Raw genomic sequence first — 17,412 nt, forward strand, 5'->3', positions numbered from 1 at the left:
AGTTTGGATAAATTCTTGCCCTGATCCATACGTACACTGCCTTTGACGCGGCTCTGTCTCAGGGTAACAGCGGATTTGCCGGAAAGGTCTCATAAGGCGAAAAGGGCGTGGCTGCCCGTGTTTTTGCCTTGAGAAAGCAAAACATTCCAACAGCGTAGGGGTTTCCATGTCTAGCTCCACCTTTATGTAAGCTGAGCTACTGCATATGAACAGGGTCGGGATTCTCATCCAGACATATTCCTCCACCACAATATGATGACTGCCGCCAAAGAAAACAAAACACCAAAAAAAAGCAAAAACCAAGTGTACAGGTTCACCGAGCCAGACTGAAAATCTGTGTCTTTGTGGTGCCAGCCGCTCTCTAAGTCTCAGCCCACCAGCTGGCTGCTCACAGCCTTCACAGCTTATCTACAACAGAGACAGGGACAGTAAGGCAGAATAAGCAGAAAGTCCTTGAAAAACAAGGGAGCATTTTAACTCAAAGGCCATCAAGTTTAAATCATGATCCTTTTATTTTGAATTGTTCCATTCCATAAAATCAATTGTAGATATTGTATAATTCATAAGACACTGATAGGAAATGACAAATCTAACAATCTAAATCATTATTTTGGTATTTTATATAATTTAAAAAAACTCTTATATAACCAATTACAGAAAAACGTTAATAGAAAAAAAATCATGGAAATATTTACAGTAAATTTACCCTGAATCATTACTTAACGTTACACAAAACCTCACCTCAGCCGACAGTCCATCCCAAAGTGACAAAGTGAGTAAAGAGTGAAGAGAAAGTATTTCCTCCTCCTCCCTCGCTCACTCCTCCTATGGCACACAACTATACAGTAGACCCTCATACTAATCTGCTTCTAACCAATCAGATGACAGGATTCTACTAAACACCAACAGAGAACATTGGTTTTGGGATTTCAGACAACATGAGTCCATTTCCCCCCTTTTCTTGAGGTAAATCAACTTTATTTTGGCTCAAACAAATATATAACACTTATGTCATAGACAAATACAAGATTCCTTTAAAACAAAAAGAAGAGGGGTAAAATTTCAGAGGCTGTTTTTTCTGGTCTCTGTTAATACTTTAATACTGGCAAGTGCTTTGGCTTAGCTGTGTCTTCTTTGACCTCAATCCAGACAGCAGGGAACATCATTATAATTAATGTGACAGCAACACTCAATACCTTTTGCCTTTTATTCGAGATGGTGGTCCTAAAACTAGTTTTTTCTCATGATTCCATGTTCCACGTTGCCCTTTGGATCCAACACTTCCTCAAACCATGTTTCCAAACTCAATTTTGCCATCCTCAGTCGTTTATGTCCATTAATGTTGAGGTTCGATATAAAATACTACAATTCACTACAAATTTATGGTGGGCAGGCTTTAAACAAACGAGCATGCAAAACCCAGAAGCAGGAGGGGAGGAAGGAAACTAGGGCACAAGGAAAGGAAGGAAGGACACAAGGAATGAAGGAATAACAAAAGGAATACAACGCAATAAGGACATAAGGGGAGAAAGAAGGCATTTACGGCAAAATGAAGAGGGGATGGGGAAAGGAGCCAGGACACAAGAAAGGAAAGAAGATGAAAGGATGAAAATAAGCGTGAAATGACATAAGTAAAGAGGGAAGGAAACAAGGCAGGACACAAGGAATGAAGGAAAGAAGGAATGCCATGAAATTGGGGAATGAAGGACACAAGAAAAAAAGGACAGGAAGGAATGGAGGTAGGACACAAGGAAAGAATGACAAAAAGTAGGTAGGAAAGAAGAAAGAATGTACCAAAGAAGAAAGAAGAGAAACAAGGAGTGACAGAAAGACAGAAGGACACAGGGTAAAATGAAAGGAAGGAAGGAAGGAAAGAAGGAAGAATCAAAGGGGTGATGGAGGACAGAACGTTTAAACTATGGTGTGATAAATGGTGTATGGAAATAAAAAAACTGTATTTTTTCATATTTTTGCAGACCTGGAAAATATTGAAGTCCAATTTCAGACTTTTCCAGACTGTAAATTGTTAAACTGCTGCAATTTAATTTTCAGATATGAGTAGATAAACTTACTGGGGTTATGCACTTCAACTTATCACTGTGCAGTAGCAAGTGTTCTCACACTGAGAAGGAACCACCTAAAGCATGTGGATAAGGTGTCAGGGAAATTCCTACTGCCGATGATGATCATGGTGCTGCAGGCAGCGAGACAGCAGGGCGGGGCCCCTTACTTCCCTCTTCATATGTCTTCACATCCAGCCCTTCACACTGAGCCAAATTAAATTACATTTCACCAGGTCCTGCATGCCAGATTTATGAGCCACTGAGTTGCTGGTGAGCCCTAAGGGGCCATCCTGCCTCCCTCTGGTGGTTTCATTTAATTAGCTCTAACAAACTTACAGACAACAAGGGGCAGCGAGACGGAAAGAGGGGCAGTGTTTTGTGAAGGAGTAGTACTGGATGCGACCCATACGTAATCAAACTGCAGAACACAGAAGGAAGCCCAGTTTGTTTGTCTGGGTAATATATCACTCAAAAACAAAACCAAAACAGCAGATGTTCAATTTGCTTGTAACAGCATTAACAAGGAATCTGTTGCCAAATCCTTATAAGATCCAGCAGAGTATTCTGAGATAAATCACTGGAAATACAGAGCACTGCAGAAGTATTAATACAAGCTGAGCTTTTTCATGCTACACCTACAAACTTCAGGGTATTCTATTGGGATTTATAGGATAGATCTACTCAAACTACAGCTATGGTCTATCTGTTTTATGCATCTATAGATGGAGATTTTTACCGATTCTTCTTTGCAAAATAGCTTAGACTCAGCCAGATTAGACATAGAGCATTTGTGAAGAATTGTTTCCAAAATTTACCACAGATTATCAACAGGATTTATGTTGGGAATATGACAGGGATGCTCTGACAGATGAATATGCTTCGAGCTAAACTATTCCACTGCAGCTCTGTCTGTATGGCTATTGTCAGTGTCCTTTTGTAGCCTCTAGCAGGTTTTCTCCCAGGATTGTTGTGTATTTAGGTCCATCCATTTTACCATTATCTCTAACTACTTTCCATTGCCCCTGCTGCAGAGAAGCATCCCTACAGCATGATGCTGTCATCACCATGTTTCACTGTAGGGATGGTGCATTCAGGTTGAGGTGCAAAAGATCGATTTTGTACTCATTTGACCAGTTCATTTTTTTCTACACATTTGCTTTGTCCCCTTCAATGCCAAGCTGGACCTTCATGGCTTGTGGCAACCTTTATTCCAAACCTCTTATGGGTTTCCTTTAAGAGTGTTTTTTTTTTTACCACACTTTCATGAGGACCAGGACTTGGGGAATGCAAGACAAATAACTGACCAGTCAACATAATGGTGCATAATCCTGAGCAGTGGATATCTGTTTTGCAGTTGTGCCATAATTATTCGATTTTTGGATAAAAGACTGAATGGTTGTGGTTCAAACATCTCCACAACTTTATCCCTGACCCCTGTGATGTGTTCCTTAGTCTTGATGCTGGTTGCTAAGATTAAGTTACACACAGATGAACTCTATTTAGTAGTTAGGTGGCTTCTGAATGCACTGGATTTAATTTAGAGTAAATGTCAGCCACAGTTTTCAGATTTTTATTTGTAAAAACTTCTACAAGCATTTTGTTTTTCCATTTTCTTCAACTTTATAGTTATCCACTAAATTGTAGCCTATCATATAAAATCCCAATACAATACACTGAACTTTATGGTTGCATCGTAGCAAAATGTGGAAAGGTTCAAGAGGTATGAATACTTTTTCATGGCATTTTATACATACAGTTGCATTAAGAATATGGTTGAATGTGATTCCAGCAGAGCCCTTCCTACAACCTTAAACTGATGCTGAGCTCTGTCATGCTAATTGCTCCACATAAATTAATAAGTATTCGGTTAATGAGCCAGCGGCGCAGGATGTACAGAGCCAGGCTCGCTGTGAAGAGAGGACAGGGGAACAGGCACGGAGGGAGAGCAACATCCAGTTCAGCTGTAAACAGCAACAGCAGAATGGAGGCCAGCGCAATCTGTGACACAAAAACATATCTTAACTAAATCATCTCTTTAGTCAAGAATATAATTTCCAGAATGAATATCTCAGAGTGGTTTGTATTTCAAAAACAACTTCTACAAATTTCCCCCCAACATTTCCTAAAAAAAGTAGTCCTATGACAGGATCTAACCATCCTTGGGGACTGGAGTGTGACTGACTGGAGGAAATCACCCTCCATCCATAATCCGGAGACAAGACACACACACACACACACGCACACAAAAGCAGTGGATTATTGGGCAAGACAGTAAATTCCAGAAACTTTAAGACATAGTCAGCTCATTCACTTCTTATTTTTTTTTTATCTGAGAATCTGGATGTGCTTCTTGGTTTGCCATGGTTATAGTACAAGATGAACCACTCAAACCTCAGTAGTTTCTTTGTAGATACAGAGTGCCCTGTAGAAGTATTCATATCCTTTACACTTGGTTACATTTTGTCACATTACAACTACAATCTTTAATTTATGTTAACACCATTTTATGTAGCCAATACAAAGTAGTTTATTGTTGTAAAGTGCCACATGGTTCTCATGTGTTGCGGAGAAGTTTAAAGCAGAGTTAAATTTAAAACAATATTCCAACCCTTGAGCATCTCATGAAGCGCTGTTCAATCTAACGTAGAAATGGGACGAGTATGGCACAAATGCAAACCTACCCAAAAACATCCGACTGCCTAAACAGACAGGACGGGCAAGGCAAGCATTTTTCAGCGAAGAAGCCAAGAAGAGCATGGTTATTATCTGACTAGCTGCACCTATCTGCTGTTTGATTGTTTTTTTTAGGGTGAGGACTTCTGCTGAGTTCAACTAGTAGGAATTGAAATGTAAACATAATAAGATGAGATTTTTTTTTTTTAATCAATCTTTTCTCGGCTGATAATACTCACGCTCAGTCTCTCGAGCTCTCCTTCGTGCACGCTCTCTCTCACGCTCTCTGCGGTGGCTCAGCAGAGACTCTGTGCCCGTCTCTGTGTCCAGGCCGTCACGGCTGCTCACTGCGTTGGCACTGCAACACACACATTGGAAAACTTCTGTTTCTTTTTCCAACAATGCTGCCACAGAGAGTGTTTTGAAGTAATTCTCCAGCCAGCCAGTCTCTCACAAACATATTCTCCAACTACAGCATCCTTCTGTCTGTTACAATATCAGTTCCTCTGCCATTTAGGCTCAGGGGAATATGCTACTTGTATTGCCACTGTGTTTTAAATTCACTCCCGGTGGGGCCAAAATAGCAGATACATTGTTTTGTGGTGTGTGATGTGTTTTGCACTAAGTGTCATTAATGACCAGATAGCCTGAGATGGAGTCGTTTTGGACAATGCTGGCATTAATGAGACTTACTGAAAAGCCAAGATGGTGCCTGGAGCGTGATTTGGGGAGAGACAGAGAGGTGAGAGTGACAGATCGCATAAAAAGTTAAAAGTGGTAGATCAGGTGTGGGCTAAGCAATGATTTGGCCTGTGTACTTGAGGTTAAGGAGGATTGTCGAAGCAGATTGTTATTCTGTCAGAGGGCTGGAAACACAGTGGCCTCAGGCACTGGGGGTTAAGGGACTCACTCTACCACTGGGCTCCTTGGAAACCTGAAGCTGGTGAGAACTCAGCTCAACCCTGCCCGTCTGTCACACATACTTAGGCAGGTGAGAAACACCTGCATGAACAATCACAAGTAGAATGCATGCATTCATTCTCAAATGACAGCTCTCAGATGCAAACAGATTCATACTTGTGACACAAACACCATCCAGCCTTGTTTCAAAACAATATCCTCTCATACCTCAGCGGCAGTGTGTGGATAATCCATGCAAATTAAACATAACAGAGCAGACAGGACTCTGCATCTGCTGTGTTCACTCAGCGGGATGTAGAGCTCAATGGGCTGTGCTTGCACGCTTCAACTGTATAGGACTAATGGGTGCACCTGGCGCAGGTCAGTGCATGCATGCAAATGTGAACTGCAACTCGCGCCTTCTATCCAGAGCCAATTAGACGGCAGCGAGAGGTGTCGATGGCCACTGATCCAGGGGGAGATTATCACAGAGGCGAGGGTGCTGCAGCGGTGAACAATTGCTGTCCCTCTTTTAATATTCCCCCCTCTCCCCACTGCTGCCAGTCATTGCTGCCTCTCTTGGGAAATAGAGATGCGTGTTTTAATCCGGATTAGCAAGCAGAGCTACATCAGCTGTGTGTCCTTCTCACCCCAAAACACCTATTTTTCAAATAAAGCTATTCATGCAGACAAACACAAGAAATGCATGAATAAAACCCAAAGAAATAAAGAGGTAATGATATTCAAGAGAGAGAGGTAAAGGGGTAGAAAAGGCTGGATTCATTTCAGGGAGAAGGGAGCTTCGGCATAGGTAACACACCACGCTGCTTCTCTAGGAGAAAGGCCTGCTAGTGTGCCTCAAAGAGAGGAAGAGAAAGGTAGAGCACAAGAGGAAGGAAGGGGGGTGGCGCATGTTGCTGTTCACCCCACAAGGGGGCAGCAGTGAAAGCAGGCTGGGAACAATAAAATCATCAAGAAGGCTGACAGCCAGGCTGTAGGGAGCAGTCCATAGAGGGCAAAGCGAGCTGAGATGTCAAACAGTGGATAAAGAGATAGACTGAGACATGACAGATTGCATGTTCTCAATATAGAGCCTCAGTCATATTGCTGTGGCGTTGTAATGGCAACAACCTCTCACCTCTAGTGCCCTTCCAGCTAAAATAAGCAAGGGACTTCTACTTGGCGACTGGTGTGGTAATTTATAATCTGCCAGGTTTAAGCGAAAGTCCACGCTGAGGTGTCCACAGTTAAGCTGTGAACAACATCTCCATTTTTGACCTTCGAAGCGCCGATGTGTTTTTGGGGCCTGCGCGTCTTTATTAGCTGTGCACAGATGAATGGTCTGAGTGACTGAACACAATGAGCCTCACTGAGAGCTAGTATTTGCCTGAAGATGTTTACGCTGCAGAGGCTATTTCAAGCATCAGCAGCACTGATGGCGAGCGCATCATGTTTACATAGATGAGTGGACTAACTCCACGCTTCATGGGTGCGTGGGTGGGAAGGAGCAGCTAAACAAGTGGGAGAAATTCTCACAACCATGCCTGCTCCAACACTCGGAGCTTCAGGACACTTCTTCACGGTATATAATCACACCTCGCCATGAGCAGCCACCTACACTTCTTATATGAGTTGATGAGGATGATGATGACTTTTAATTAGCACATATGGGCCAGCTGCAGCAGAAACAGCTCAGGCAGCGCATGTGACTGTGTGCTTGATAACATCTGCCAGCATGCCTGCATGTAACCCTGCATACATGACATGCGGCAAACAGGCTACTTACTGGAAGGAGGGGGGTCGGGAGTCTCCAATGCCCCCTGTTCTTTCGAGGGGAGGGGGGAGCTCTGGATGGCTCTCTGTGCACTGAGACCCTCCATCAGAGTGTGCACTCTCTGCCAGGACCAGCTGAAAAGGAGCAAGATTAAAAAGGAAATGATCAGTTATTTTTAAATTGCAGAAGTTCAGTCACTGAGGAAACATGTATCAAGCAAACTGATGATGCTACTACAGCAGCACTCGTTCCCATGGTTAGAATACAGGAAAATGCTTTAAAAGTACAGTCTCAAAAACGCACTGCTTTTACAAAGCATTGTTTCCATGCAAAGAATGGTGCTCAATGAGCCAATCTTTCATCTGAGCCAGAGTAGTGAAGTTTATAGCTGACACCATGTGCAGATTAGCAACTGTAAGTGACTATGCTTATTCTAATGCAGTGTGCCATCATGGTGAAGGTAGTGGAGAGTTTTTGTGAATGCCAGTATTCATGAACTTTGCAACACCCTTAGTTCCAGCTGTGTGCTGTCTGGTCTCAGTAATGGCAGATTTCTTCTTCAGTGTGACCTTTCCTCTAGAACCCTACTAGAACAGCACAAATAAGCTGTCTGACTGCAGTACATTTTACAACATGTGAAATCAGACATTTCTGTAAAGCCAAAGACAGCTAAACCAAGTCGATGCACAAAAAATGTCCTAATGATACTGTGTGATGGACTCAAATATAAATACTTCCTACGAGTCAAATTCACATGAGAAAATATCCAGAAATCTAAACACAAATCTTTTATAATTAAGTATTCATCCTAAACACTCTGATTAGCAGTTTCTGATTAGCATCTGAAACTGCTAGTGATCAAGTGATGCTAGAAGTCATCACCTGGTCAGTGTTAAGTAGTATTAAACCGTGAATCCATTGTTATGAGAGAAATACAGTCAAATTCAATAAACTAGAATATTTTATTGAAAAGTTCATTTACCTCAGTAACTCAGTTCACTAAGTAACACATTATATGGATCAATTACACACAGGCTGATGTTTTCAAGTCTTTGTTTCTGTTAATTATGATGATTTTCTGCCAATGCTTATTAAAACATGACATTTAAGATTAGAATATTACATCAGACCAATAAAATAAAATTAATATAGGTGCACCGCGAAGTTCACTTCTTGGCTTACTTCTTTTCAGGTTGCATTTAAATGATTTGCCAAAATCGAGTACCAGTGTAGTTGTAAGTGCTTATGATACAGTTTTGTATGTAGATGGTCAGGATTTAGTATCATTTGCTTCAACACAACTGTCTTTATATTTATAGTCTACTTCAGCATGGTTTGAAAAGTCATGTCTCATATAAATAGAAAAATAAAATGTCAATCGTACTTTCTTGAAGGGCCCAATCTTTGATCAAATGTAATTACTGTCAATCAGCAACTTATTAACACAAGTCTCAAAATTAAAAAAATCTTGGTGTAAAGTTGAACTCCAACTGGCATCATTTTAGATGAAAACTGCAGTTTCCTAAGAAAGACCAACTATGTAGTCATGAATGATCACCACCCTGTTTTATTACATCTGATGGGTGTAATTATCAGTTATTCTGCTATGTACTGTTTGGTCTCAGCGAGCTATTATTTTTAATTTGTTTTGTATTTGCATTTTAAACTTTATAAAATTTATTTTTTGTTTTATGTAACCAAAAAACAAATAAGGACTGACATTGCAAATTAGTTTAGGCTTTACTTGATTCAGATCATTTTTTAATCAACAGTGTTTGCTTCAGACAAATCAGATATTCCAATTTCAATCAAATTAGGATTTCTCTTTGGTTAAAGTCTAAGTAAAATCTGTCTTTGTAAGATAACCCCGGAAAATCATATTTATTAGATAGAGAGCACAGTGTGCTGTAGTTTATCTATATGACATTTTAAAAAACTGTCCCCAAAAAGTACCTTTCTATTCAATAAATACAAGCAAGAAAACTGATTACACTACAGCACAGTAGATGATAATATTCAGCACATAGATGCAGGGCATAAGGTAAAACCAACCACATACTATGTACATAAACAGAAGGCATTAATCTCTTTATTAAGAAAATTATTAGTGGTTTAACAAGTGAAGTTATAATCGAAATCCTCTCCGTTTACATGCAAGTATTGCTGTTTATTTCACAACAGTTTATTGGGATTTCAGTCTTTTACAAACTTGGAGTAATCAGTTTCAGAGTGTATTTTAAATTCGTTTTCGAACATCAATGCCTATCAAACTGATGACAATCAAACTTCCTGTGTCTGAACCTAGATTTTGTTCTTAGACCTAATACTTCCCATGACTGTTTTTATTAACGTAAATCATTGTTATGTAGTTAGTCATAATGGATGTCATAGATGGACATGTGAGAAATTATACCTAAGAGTGATCAATAACTGTTAAACAGGCTAGCTACTTAAGCAGATAGGCCAGCTTACTAACTAGCTAATATCAGTTTGTAATTCTGTACATAGTATTATATACAGGGGTTGGACAATGAAACTGAAACACCTGGTTTTAGACCACAATAATTTATTAGACCTTTTGCGGCCAATACAGCGTCAATTCGTCTTGGGAATGACATATACAAGTCCTGCACAGTGGTCAGAGGGATTTTAAGCCATTCTTCTTGCAGGATAGTGACCAGGTCACTATGTGATACTGGTGGAGGAAAACGTTTCCTGACTCGCTCCTCCAAAACACCCCAAAGTGGCTCAATAATATTTAGATCTGGTGACTGTGCAGGCCATGGGAGATGTTCAACTTCACTTTCATGTTCATCAAACCAATCTTTCACCAGTCTTGCTGTGTATATTGGTGCATTGTCATCCTGATACACGACACCGCCTTCAGGATACAATGTTTGAACCATTGGATGCACATGGTCCTCAAGAATGGTTCGGTAGTCCTTGGCAGTGACGCGCCCATCTAGCACAAGTATTGGGCCAAGGGAATGCCATGATATGGCAGCCCAAACCATCACTGATCCACCCCCATGCTTCACTCTGGGCATGCAACAGTCTGGGTGGTACGCTTCTTTGGGGCTTCTCCACACCGTAACTCTCCCGGATGTAGGGAAAACAGTAAAGGTGGACTCATCAGAGAACAATACATGTTTCACATTGTCCACAGCCCAAGATTTGTGTTCCTTGCACCATTGAAACCAACGTTTGGCATTGGCATGAGTGACCAAAGGTTTGGCTATAGCAGCCCGGCCGTGTATATTGACCCTGTGGAGATCCCGACGGACAGTTCTGGTTGAAACAGGAGAGTTGAGGTGCATATTTAATTCTGCCGTGATTTGAGCAGCCGTGGTTTTATGTTTTTTGGATACAATCCGGGTTAGCACCCGAACATCCCTTTCAGATAGCTTCCTCTTGCGTCCACAGTTAATCCTGTTGGATGTGGTTGGTCCTTCTTGGTGGTATGCTGACATTACCCTGGATACCGTGGCTCTTGATACATCACAAAGACTTGCTGTCTTGGTCACAGATGCACCAGCAAGACGTGCACCAACAATTTGTCCTCTTTTGAACTCTGGTATGTCACCCATAATGTTGTGTGCATTTCAATATTTTGAGCAAAACTGTGCTCTTACCCTGCTAATTGAACCTTCACACTCTGCTCTTACTGGTGCAATGTGCAATCAATGAAGACTGGCTACCAGGCTGGTCCAACTTAGCCATGAAACCTCACACACTAAAATGACAGGTGTTTCAGTTTCATTGTCCAACCCCTGTATCTTACTCAATAACAAACTGAAAACTACTAGATTTAGAGGATGTTTAACCTACATTTTTGCTAATGTCAAATTATTAAAAACAAAATAACAATCAGCGGTAGAATTCACTACTACTGTTAATTCAGAAGCAGTACAAAATATTTGGCGTTTTGCTAGTGTTAAATTTGAGAAACTAGGTCATATTATACATGTTTTGATAGTTGTTTTTTTTTTTTAAAAACAAACTAATACTCAACGGTTGTATTATTACTCAAGGTGAGCATAGGATCTCATACTGGCCCATGCCTATAGCAACAATTCATGTCATTTTTAAATAGTCTGATTTTAATTTGTATATTTCTACATTGATTTAACCAGGTAGTTTCTGAAACGTTGTTTGATCTTGCTTTATCTTTATAGCTTATCATGATTAGTCAGGGACTGATTTGCATATTACCTACTGGCTAGAGGGGCAATATGCAGAGCAGCAATTTTGTTTTAAATATAGCAATGTCCCCTTTCATAAATAAATTCAAATTAATGTATAAGTTCCGTCGTAAAGATGCAAAAATTCAGGGTTTGATCAAAATCATGTCCTGCTGTCACTGACCATCAATGCTAATTAACTGTTATTGAGCATGGCAGTTTCTCACAAGTGCACAGCCAACCCAGTGTAGTTAATCCTGACATCTGACCTCCCTATAAAGGCAGGCTGGCAGAATAATGACTTTCCCCTCAGAGATCAATAAAGGAAAGTAACAAAATAAAATAAAACTGAGCAGTAACACAAAAGATTCATGAAGCTGATTGAATAAGCAGCCTGTCAAACAAAATTATAAATCCTTGAGTTTAGTTTTAGATCAACATTAAAAGGCAAACCTTTAACCTAAGTGTCCTGTGGGACAAAACAATGATGAAGATGTAAATCCTCCTCTCACCGATACCACAAACCTTTTTTGTTCCCAAAGGGAAGCTCTGGTTTACAGCCATGTTTATAGTCCATTACCACAAAACACTACAGGGGTACTTAATTCAATACAGCATTAGCTGATAAGATTAGAATAACAGTATTAAATCTAAAATAGGAGGATGTTAATATCTAATGGCACCACTTACACCTGCACTCTGCAGCTGAATGGCAGGAACAAATTTTTAAGAATCTCTGAGGAGGTGCTACATTTCTAAACCTGAATGATCTACATTTCACATACAGCTGAGGCTTCACAGTAAACAGACTGGGAGAGAGGGGCAGCAAGGCCGCACCATCCATCTCACTTACCCAAGACACTACCCGCCCGTTGAAACACGGCAGCTTGGCGTTGTCATCGGAAATCTCTTCTTTGACAACCCTGGGGAGAGGGAAGACACACCGGATCAGGCTAACTGACTGGGAGGCGGAAGGATACATAGTCACTTCAACCAGACAATAGATAACCTGGAAAACCTTAACTTTTCCACGTCGCTGGCACACACACAGCGACATTCGCACTTAGAAGGCATGGCTCTGACAGCTTTATCAAACATGGTAAGCTTTAATGAGCAGAACTGATGACAGTCTGTGTCAGTAACACTTGAACATCCAAGTTTGTTCGCCCAGTTACACCAAGCACAGCAGGGTGAGATGAACTACTGTGTTTGACGAAAGACACAACCATAAATCAGAAATTATAACCTGCAAAGGCTTTCATGATTCACAGTGAGCTTGAAGGCTAGATAGCTAAATATACACATACACCCCGACTAACATTTGGATAAATTTAGCTAGTTGCACCCCGACCACGTACTTTTTTATATCAAATAACAAGCTTAAAAACAGTTGGGGAAAGGCTATTTCAGAACCTTAGGCTGCTTTTCCATTCCAATGCTAGTTGTAGGATTACATACCTGTTAGGAAATCCAGTCCCCCTGGCAGTGAAACAGCACCACAGAATGATGCTACCACCACCATGCTTTACAGCTGGTACAGTATTGTCAAGTTTAAAAAGCCCCCTACGTGTATCCATTCAAACCTCTAGTCACTGTGGCGCTACAGCTTCACCTTTGGGACATGTTGCCCATCAAACCTTTCTGCAGAAGGCATTTTGGCTTGTCCATGTGGGAAACTGTAAATTTATATCGAGCTTGAAGGTGTAAATTATGGAGGACAGAGTCTTTCTCAGAAGGCACTCATTTTATGTTCATGCAAACCCAACAGTGCTGCTGATGTTCCAGTAGAACTGATGCTTTCTGGGTTGTTCCAGAAACTAAAACTGAAACTTAAAAGTGTTTAATCACAATGGCTACAGTCACATTTGGAGGAAAAAAGGGGGTAGCTTGAAAGCTTGAGAACACCACCTCAGTTCTAAAGGGTGGGGGTGGTCAAAACATGTAGAGATGTTTTGCTACAGGAGGGACAGGCACACTTCAACAAAATAAATGGCATCAAAATGAGAAAATATTCAGTGGAAATATTTAAGCAACATTTCAAGTCATCATTCAGGGAATTAAAGCTTGGGCACAACTGGGTCATCCAATGACCCAAAACATACCACCTAAATAGTTACAAAGTAGAGAAGTCAATGTTTTTGATAGGCCATCTGAAAGCAATGATCTCTGTTCCATAAAACAATTGCAGGTTGAACTGAAAAGATGTGTGTGAGCTAGGTGGCCTACAAACCTGACTCAGTTACAGGGGTTCTGACAGAACTGGGCCAAACAATAGTGAGAATGTAGTGCATGGATAACCAAAACGTGTGACCCAAGTCATGCAGTTTAAAAGGCAATTCTACCAAATACTAAGGAAATTCATGAACCTTTCAGAATTTCAAGACAGTGAAAAAAATTCTCTACAAAATGATCACCTGGGGCGTTGAGTGGTGTAGCCGTAAAGCAGGATGGCTATAGTCCTTGACGCCGCTGACCCAGGTTCAATTCCCTTACCTTGAAACCTTTGCTGCAAGTCTTAACCACTTCCCTCTCTGCCAATTTCCCGTCTGGTAATTGTTAATAAAGGCCACTGGTGCCCAAAAAATCTTTAAAAAAAATATTATCTCCCTCATTATCCTGGTATTTAACAAATATATATAATTTTAGTGATCCTAACTAAAATCCCAGGTAAACAGGACAAGTATAGTCTGAATTGATGTCAGACAGCGAGAAAAAAGGTTAGGTGTCTTTTTTATACTCTATTTGGGTGTAGGAGTGTTATTTTGATCTTGCTGAAAATGGATGAAATCGCCAATAAATGAGCACCCAGTGCAAGATTGTAATTTTCTGCTGTATAATTATTCAACCGTGGGATGGATGGATGGATGGATGAATGATGTGTAGATGGATGAGTCAGAGCTGTGGCGACAGGGTGTCAGGGAGCAGCACAGTGTATTAATAGAGTCATCCAGTGTGAGAGGCTCTCTCGGTGCATTCGGCAGTACATTTCCAACAAAAATACCTGACAGTTACCCTTTGACCTCCTGGGACACAGTTTAGCAGCAAGCAGTCACCACACCTGCTTGGTCGGTGTCACACAGATCAAGTGTGGTGTTAGCAGAGGGGGCGGACATGAAGTGGCTTACAGTAACATCCCAACATATTTCCCAGTTTCCATGCTAATGCTCTTCTGCATGTCCTTGTGTTGTTTTATTCTGGGGATTTTCCCTGATTTTTTACAACCAAGTGTTTCTGAAACTCTGTGGAAGTCTCATATTAGCTCCCTGGCTTTGAACGGGATTTATAAAAAGGGAGAGGCACGACTTGATAGCATCAGGGAATCCTAAGAAGATTATACGCAGGGTTGTCTTTGGCAGTGACTTTATAGCTGTTTTTCTTCAGCACTTCATGTTTGCCAGAACTTCCCCGTTAACTGAAATGATTAGCTAAGGGTGTGTGCACTGCTTTGGGAGCTGTATAGCTGGGAGTGGTGGGCAGAGATAACACAGCCTTGTGGCTGGAACTGCCGAGCAAAGACTCCGCTGCTGTTGCAGGTTCCACCTAAGGGAGGAAATTGGAGGGAGACGAGGGCCCGACCGTCCCGGGACGGCTGCTTGTTAGGTAGGAAGTGTTTGCATCCTCTTCTCTCCAGCTGTAAGGTGACTTGCGAGGATGTGGGAGTGGTCTGAATAAATAACACAGCCATGCTTCTTCCTACTGTTTGTCAGGATTGAGCTGCTTCACTCAAACAGATTACCAACTGCTTTTTTTTTTTTTGCCATGAAGCATGTCGTGCCAAAAACCACTCAATCGATACCAGATTACATCTTTAACAGCTTCCATCTGATATCAGGACCGGTTTGTGTTGCCTTCTTGAACTGCTAACATGATCAGACACTAAAAATGTTGCAGAGACAAACACAAACAAACCATGTGTAGAGAGGCATGGAGTTTGCTGTGCAGAACTGTCGCTACTCGGACTTCTTACAGCAGAAAGCTTCAACAGATTGTGCAGTTAGATATATCCCAACAATCACAGAATATTCTCATATTTGTCTAGCTGGAGAACATTATGCATGTTTGTCTGGGCTTTGAAAGGAGAACAGGGTGGGTAATTTTGAGCCTGAACCAAAAACCAGGAGGTAGAAATCGGCACACAGCGGCAGCCAGGAGTCTGGGGTGGGCTGAAGATAATGCCAGTATACACAGGAAAGCTGAATGTTTGTAGGGAAAATGATTAGAAACAGATACGACCCACAGTCTAGATCAGGGGTCTGCAACCTGCTGCCCCAGAGCCGTCAGTGGCTCTTTGGACCTTCCGCAATGGCTCTTAACAACTTTGGTTAAAAATTATACAGAACTGGCCAATGTTTTTTTAATTACAGAAATAATAACAAATGTAAGTTTGAGCAGTTTTTCCCGTAGAATTGCATTGGATGACACTAAAAATACCAGTAATATGTTTTAGATATACAGTATTTTTCTTCTCATTAGGTTGGAAACTATGTGCTTTTTTGTATTTAATTTTCCACAAACAGAGTAGAAAATATATTGATCCAAATTTGGCAAATATTTTGTTTTTCTTTATGTTAAAAACTAAAAATAGAAATAAAATTGTGGTGCTTTAAGAATGGCAACACATTTCCCATAGTAGATATTTACCAAAAATTAAAAGTAGTCGTTTTTCAAAAGGTCCGGTCCGGCTCTAAACGAGTTTTATTTAGCTGGACTAAGGGGAAAAATGGCGCTTCAGATTGTAAAAGTTGCAAACCCCTGCTCTAGATGATTTATTTAATAAAGGTTTTAACACTCTGAGGAGTTACAGTGCAGTTAAGCACCTGGCAGGTTTAGGTTTAAAGTAAGCTTTGGGTTTGACCAACATGTTTCCTCTGACTGGAAGTAAGTAAAATGGCCCAGGCAGAGTCCTGACAGGAATCTGACAGAGAATCTGTGGCGGAAGCTAAATATTAGGGTGATGGCAAGGAGGTCATAATGAAAAGCTGTTCTGATAAATATGCAGGGCAAAGAGCATTTAGGCCTGGTGCGTAAATAGGGATGATCCTGTTGGTTCATCTCTAGTAATTAATTATATAATAACATTGTTAACAGCATAAAATCCTAAAATTTGATAATTTAATGCTCTCCTTTTTTTTCTGTCTCTGATCTGTTCTCTCAAACCCCGGTCGGTCGTGGCAGATGGCCGCTCACACTGAGCCTAGTTCTGGTTCTGCTGGGGGTTTCTTCCTGGTAAAAGGGAGCTTTCCTCTCCACTGTCACCACATGCATTGAATGCTGCAAGTCACTGACTCGATGCAATCTGATAGGGTTTGCCTAGATCGAAAAACTTTTTAACCAATTTGAATAATAAACTGAATTTGACTGCACTGTTTGACAGTTGGGATTAATATGAATGTATGTGCCTGACTTGAAATCTGTATGACTGGATTAAATTGACTTTGTAAAGTGCCTTGAGGCGACATGTTGTGAATTGGCGCAATATAAATAAAACTGACTTGAATTGAATTGAATGATTTGGCAACTTTTCCCTCATCATGTCACATTATCATGAATACATTATTATCATTATCACAGTGGAAGTGTTGCTGTTTATGCTATATGACAACAAACTGCAGCACAGCCTTCAAATTTGTCACAATCCTCAGGTAGCGAAAGCACATAAGGAGATAAAGGAGTGCATCTGTGCAAGAAGCTGCAGAATTTCATCCTTTACAACTACAGAGGATCTGCATCACAATCTCAGCAAAAGAAAGATCCCCCTGCCAGCCCCTCTATTTTCTGAGTCACAAACAAGCCTGTTTCTTCCAGACCTTCAGCTTGGCTG

At 40.9% G+C, this 17,412-nt stretch overlaps 1 protein-coding gene across 8 annotated transcripts in view; it reads right to left on the reverse strand.

Annotated features, from left to right (window-relative positions):
* The window catches only part of dvl1a (dishevelled segment polarity protein 1a), a 35,040-nt gene that overhangs the window by 13,076 nt on the left and 4,552 nt on the right, over positions 1-17,412 (reverse strand). For all 8 annotated transcript variants that reach the window (XR_007039665.1, XR_007039664.1, XM_047374965.1 and 5 more), the window contains exons 2-4: positions 12,445-12,514; positions 7,423-7,544; positions 4,976-5,094 (exon numbers count right to left, since the gene is read on the reverse strand). Coding sequence is in view for 6 of the 8 variants with exons in the window: in XM_047374965.1 (XP_047230921.1) it covers positions 4,976-5,094; positions 7,423-7,544; positions 12,445-12,514 (311 nt within the window). In the remaining 2 variants the exon portion in view is untranslated. The remainder of the gene's footprint in view (positions 1-4,975; positions 5,095-7,422; positions 7,545-12,444; positions 12,515-17,412) is intronic.

The sequence above is a fragment of the Girardinichthys multiradiatus genome, chromosome 1 (genome assembly GCF_021462225.1).
Source record: "Girardinichthys multiradiatus isolate DD_20200921_A chromosome 1, DD_fGirMul_XY1, whole genome shotgun sequence".
NCBI classification, from domain to species: Eukaryota; Metazoa; Chordata; class Actinopteri; order Cyprinodontiformes; family Goodeidae; genus Girardinichthys; species Girardinichthys multiradiatus.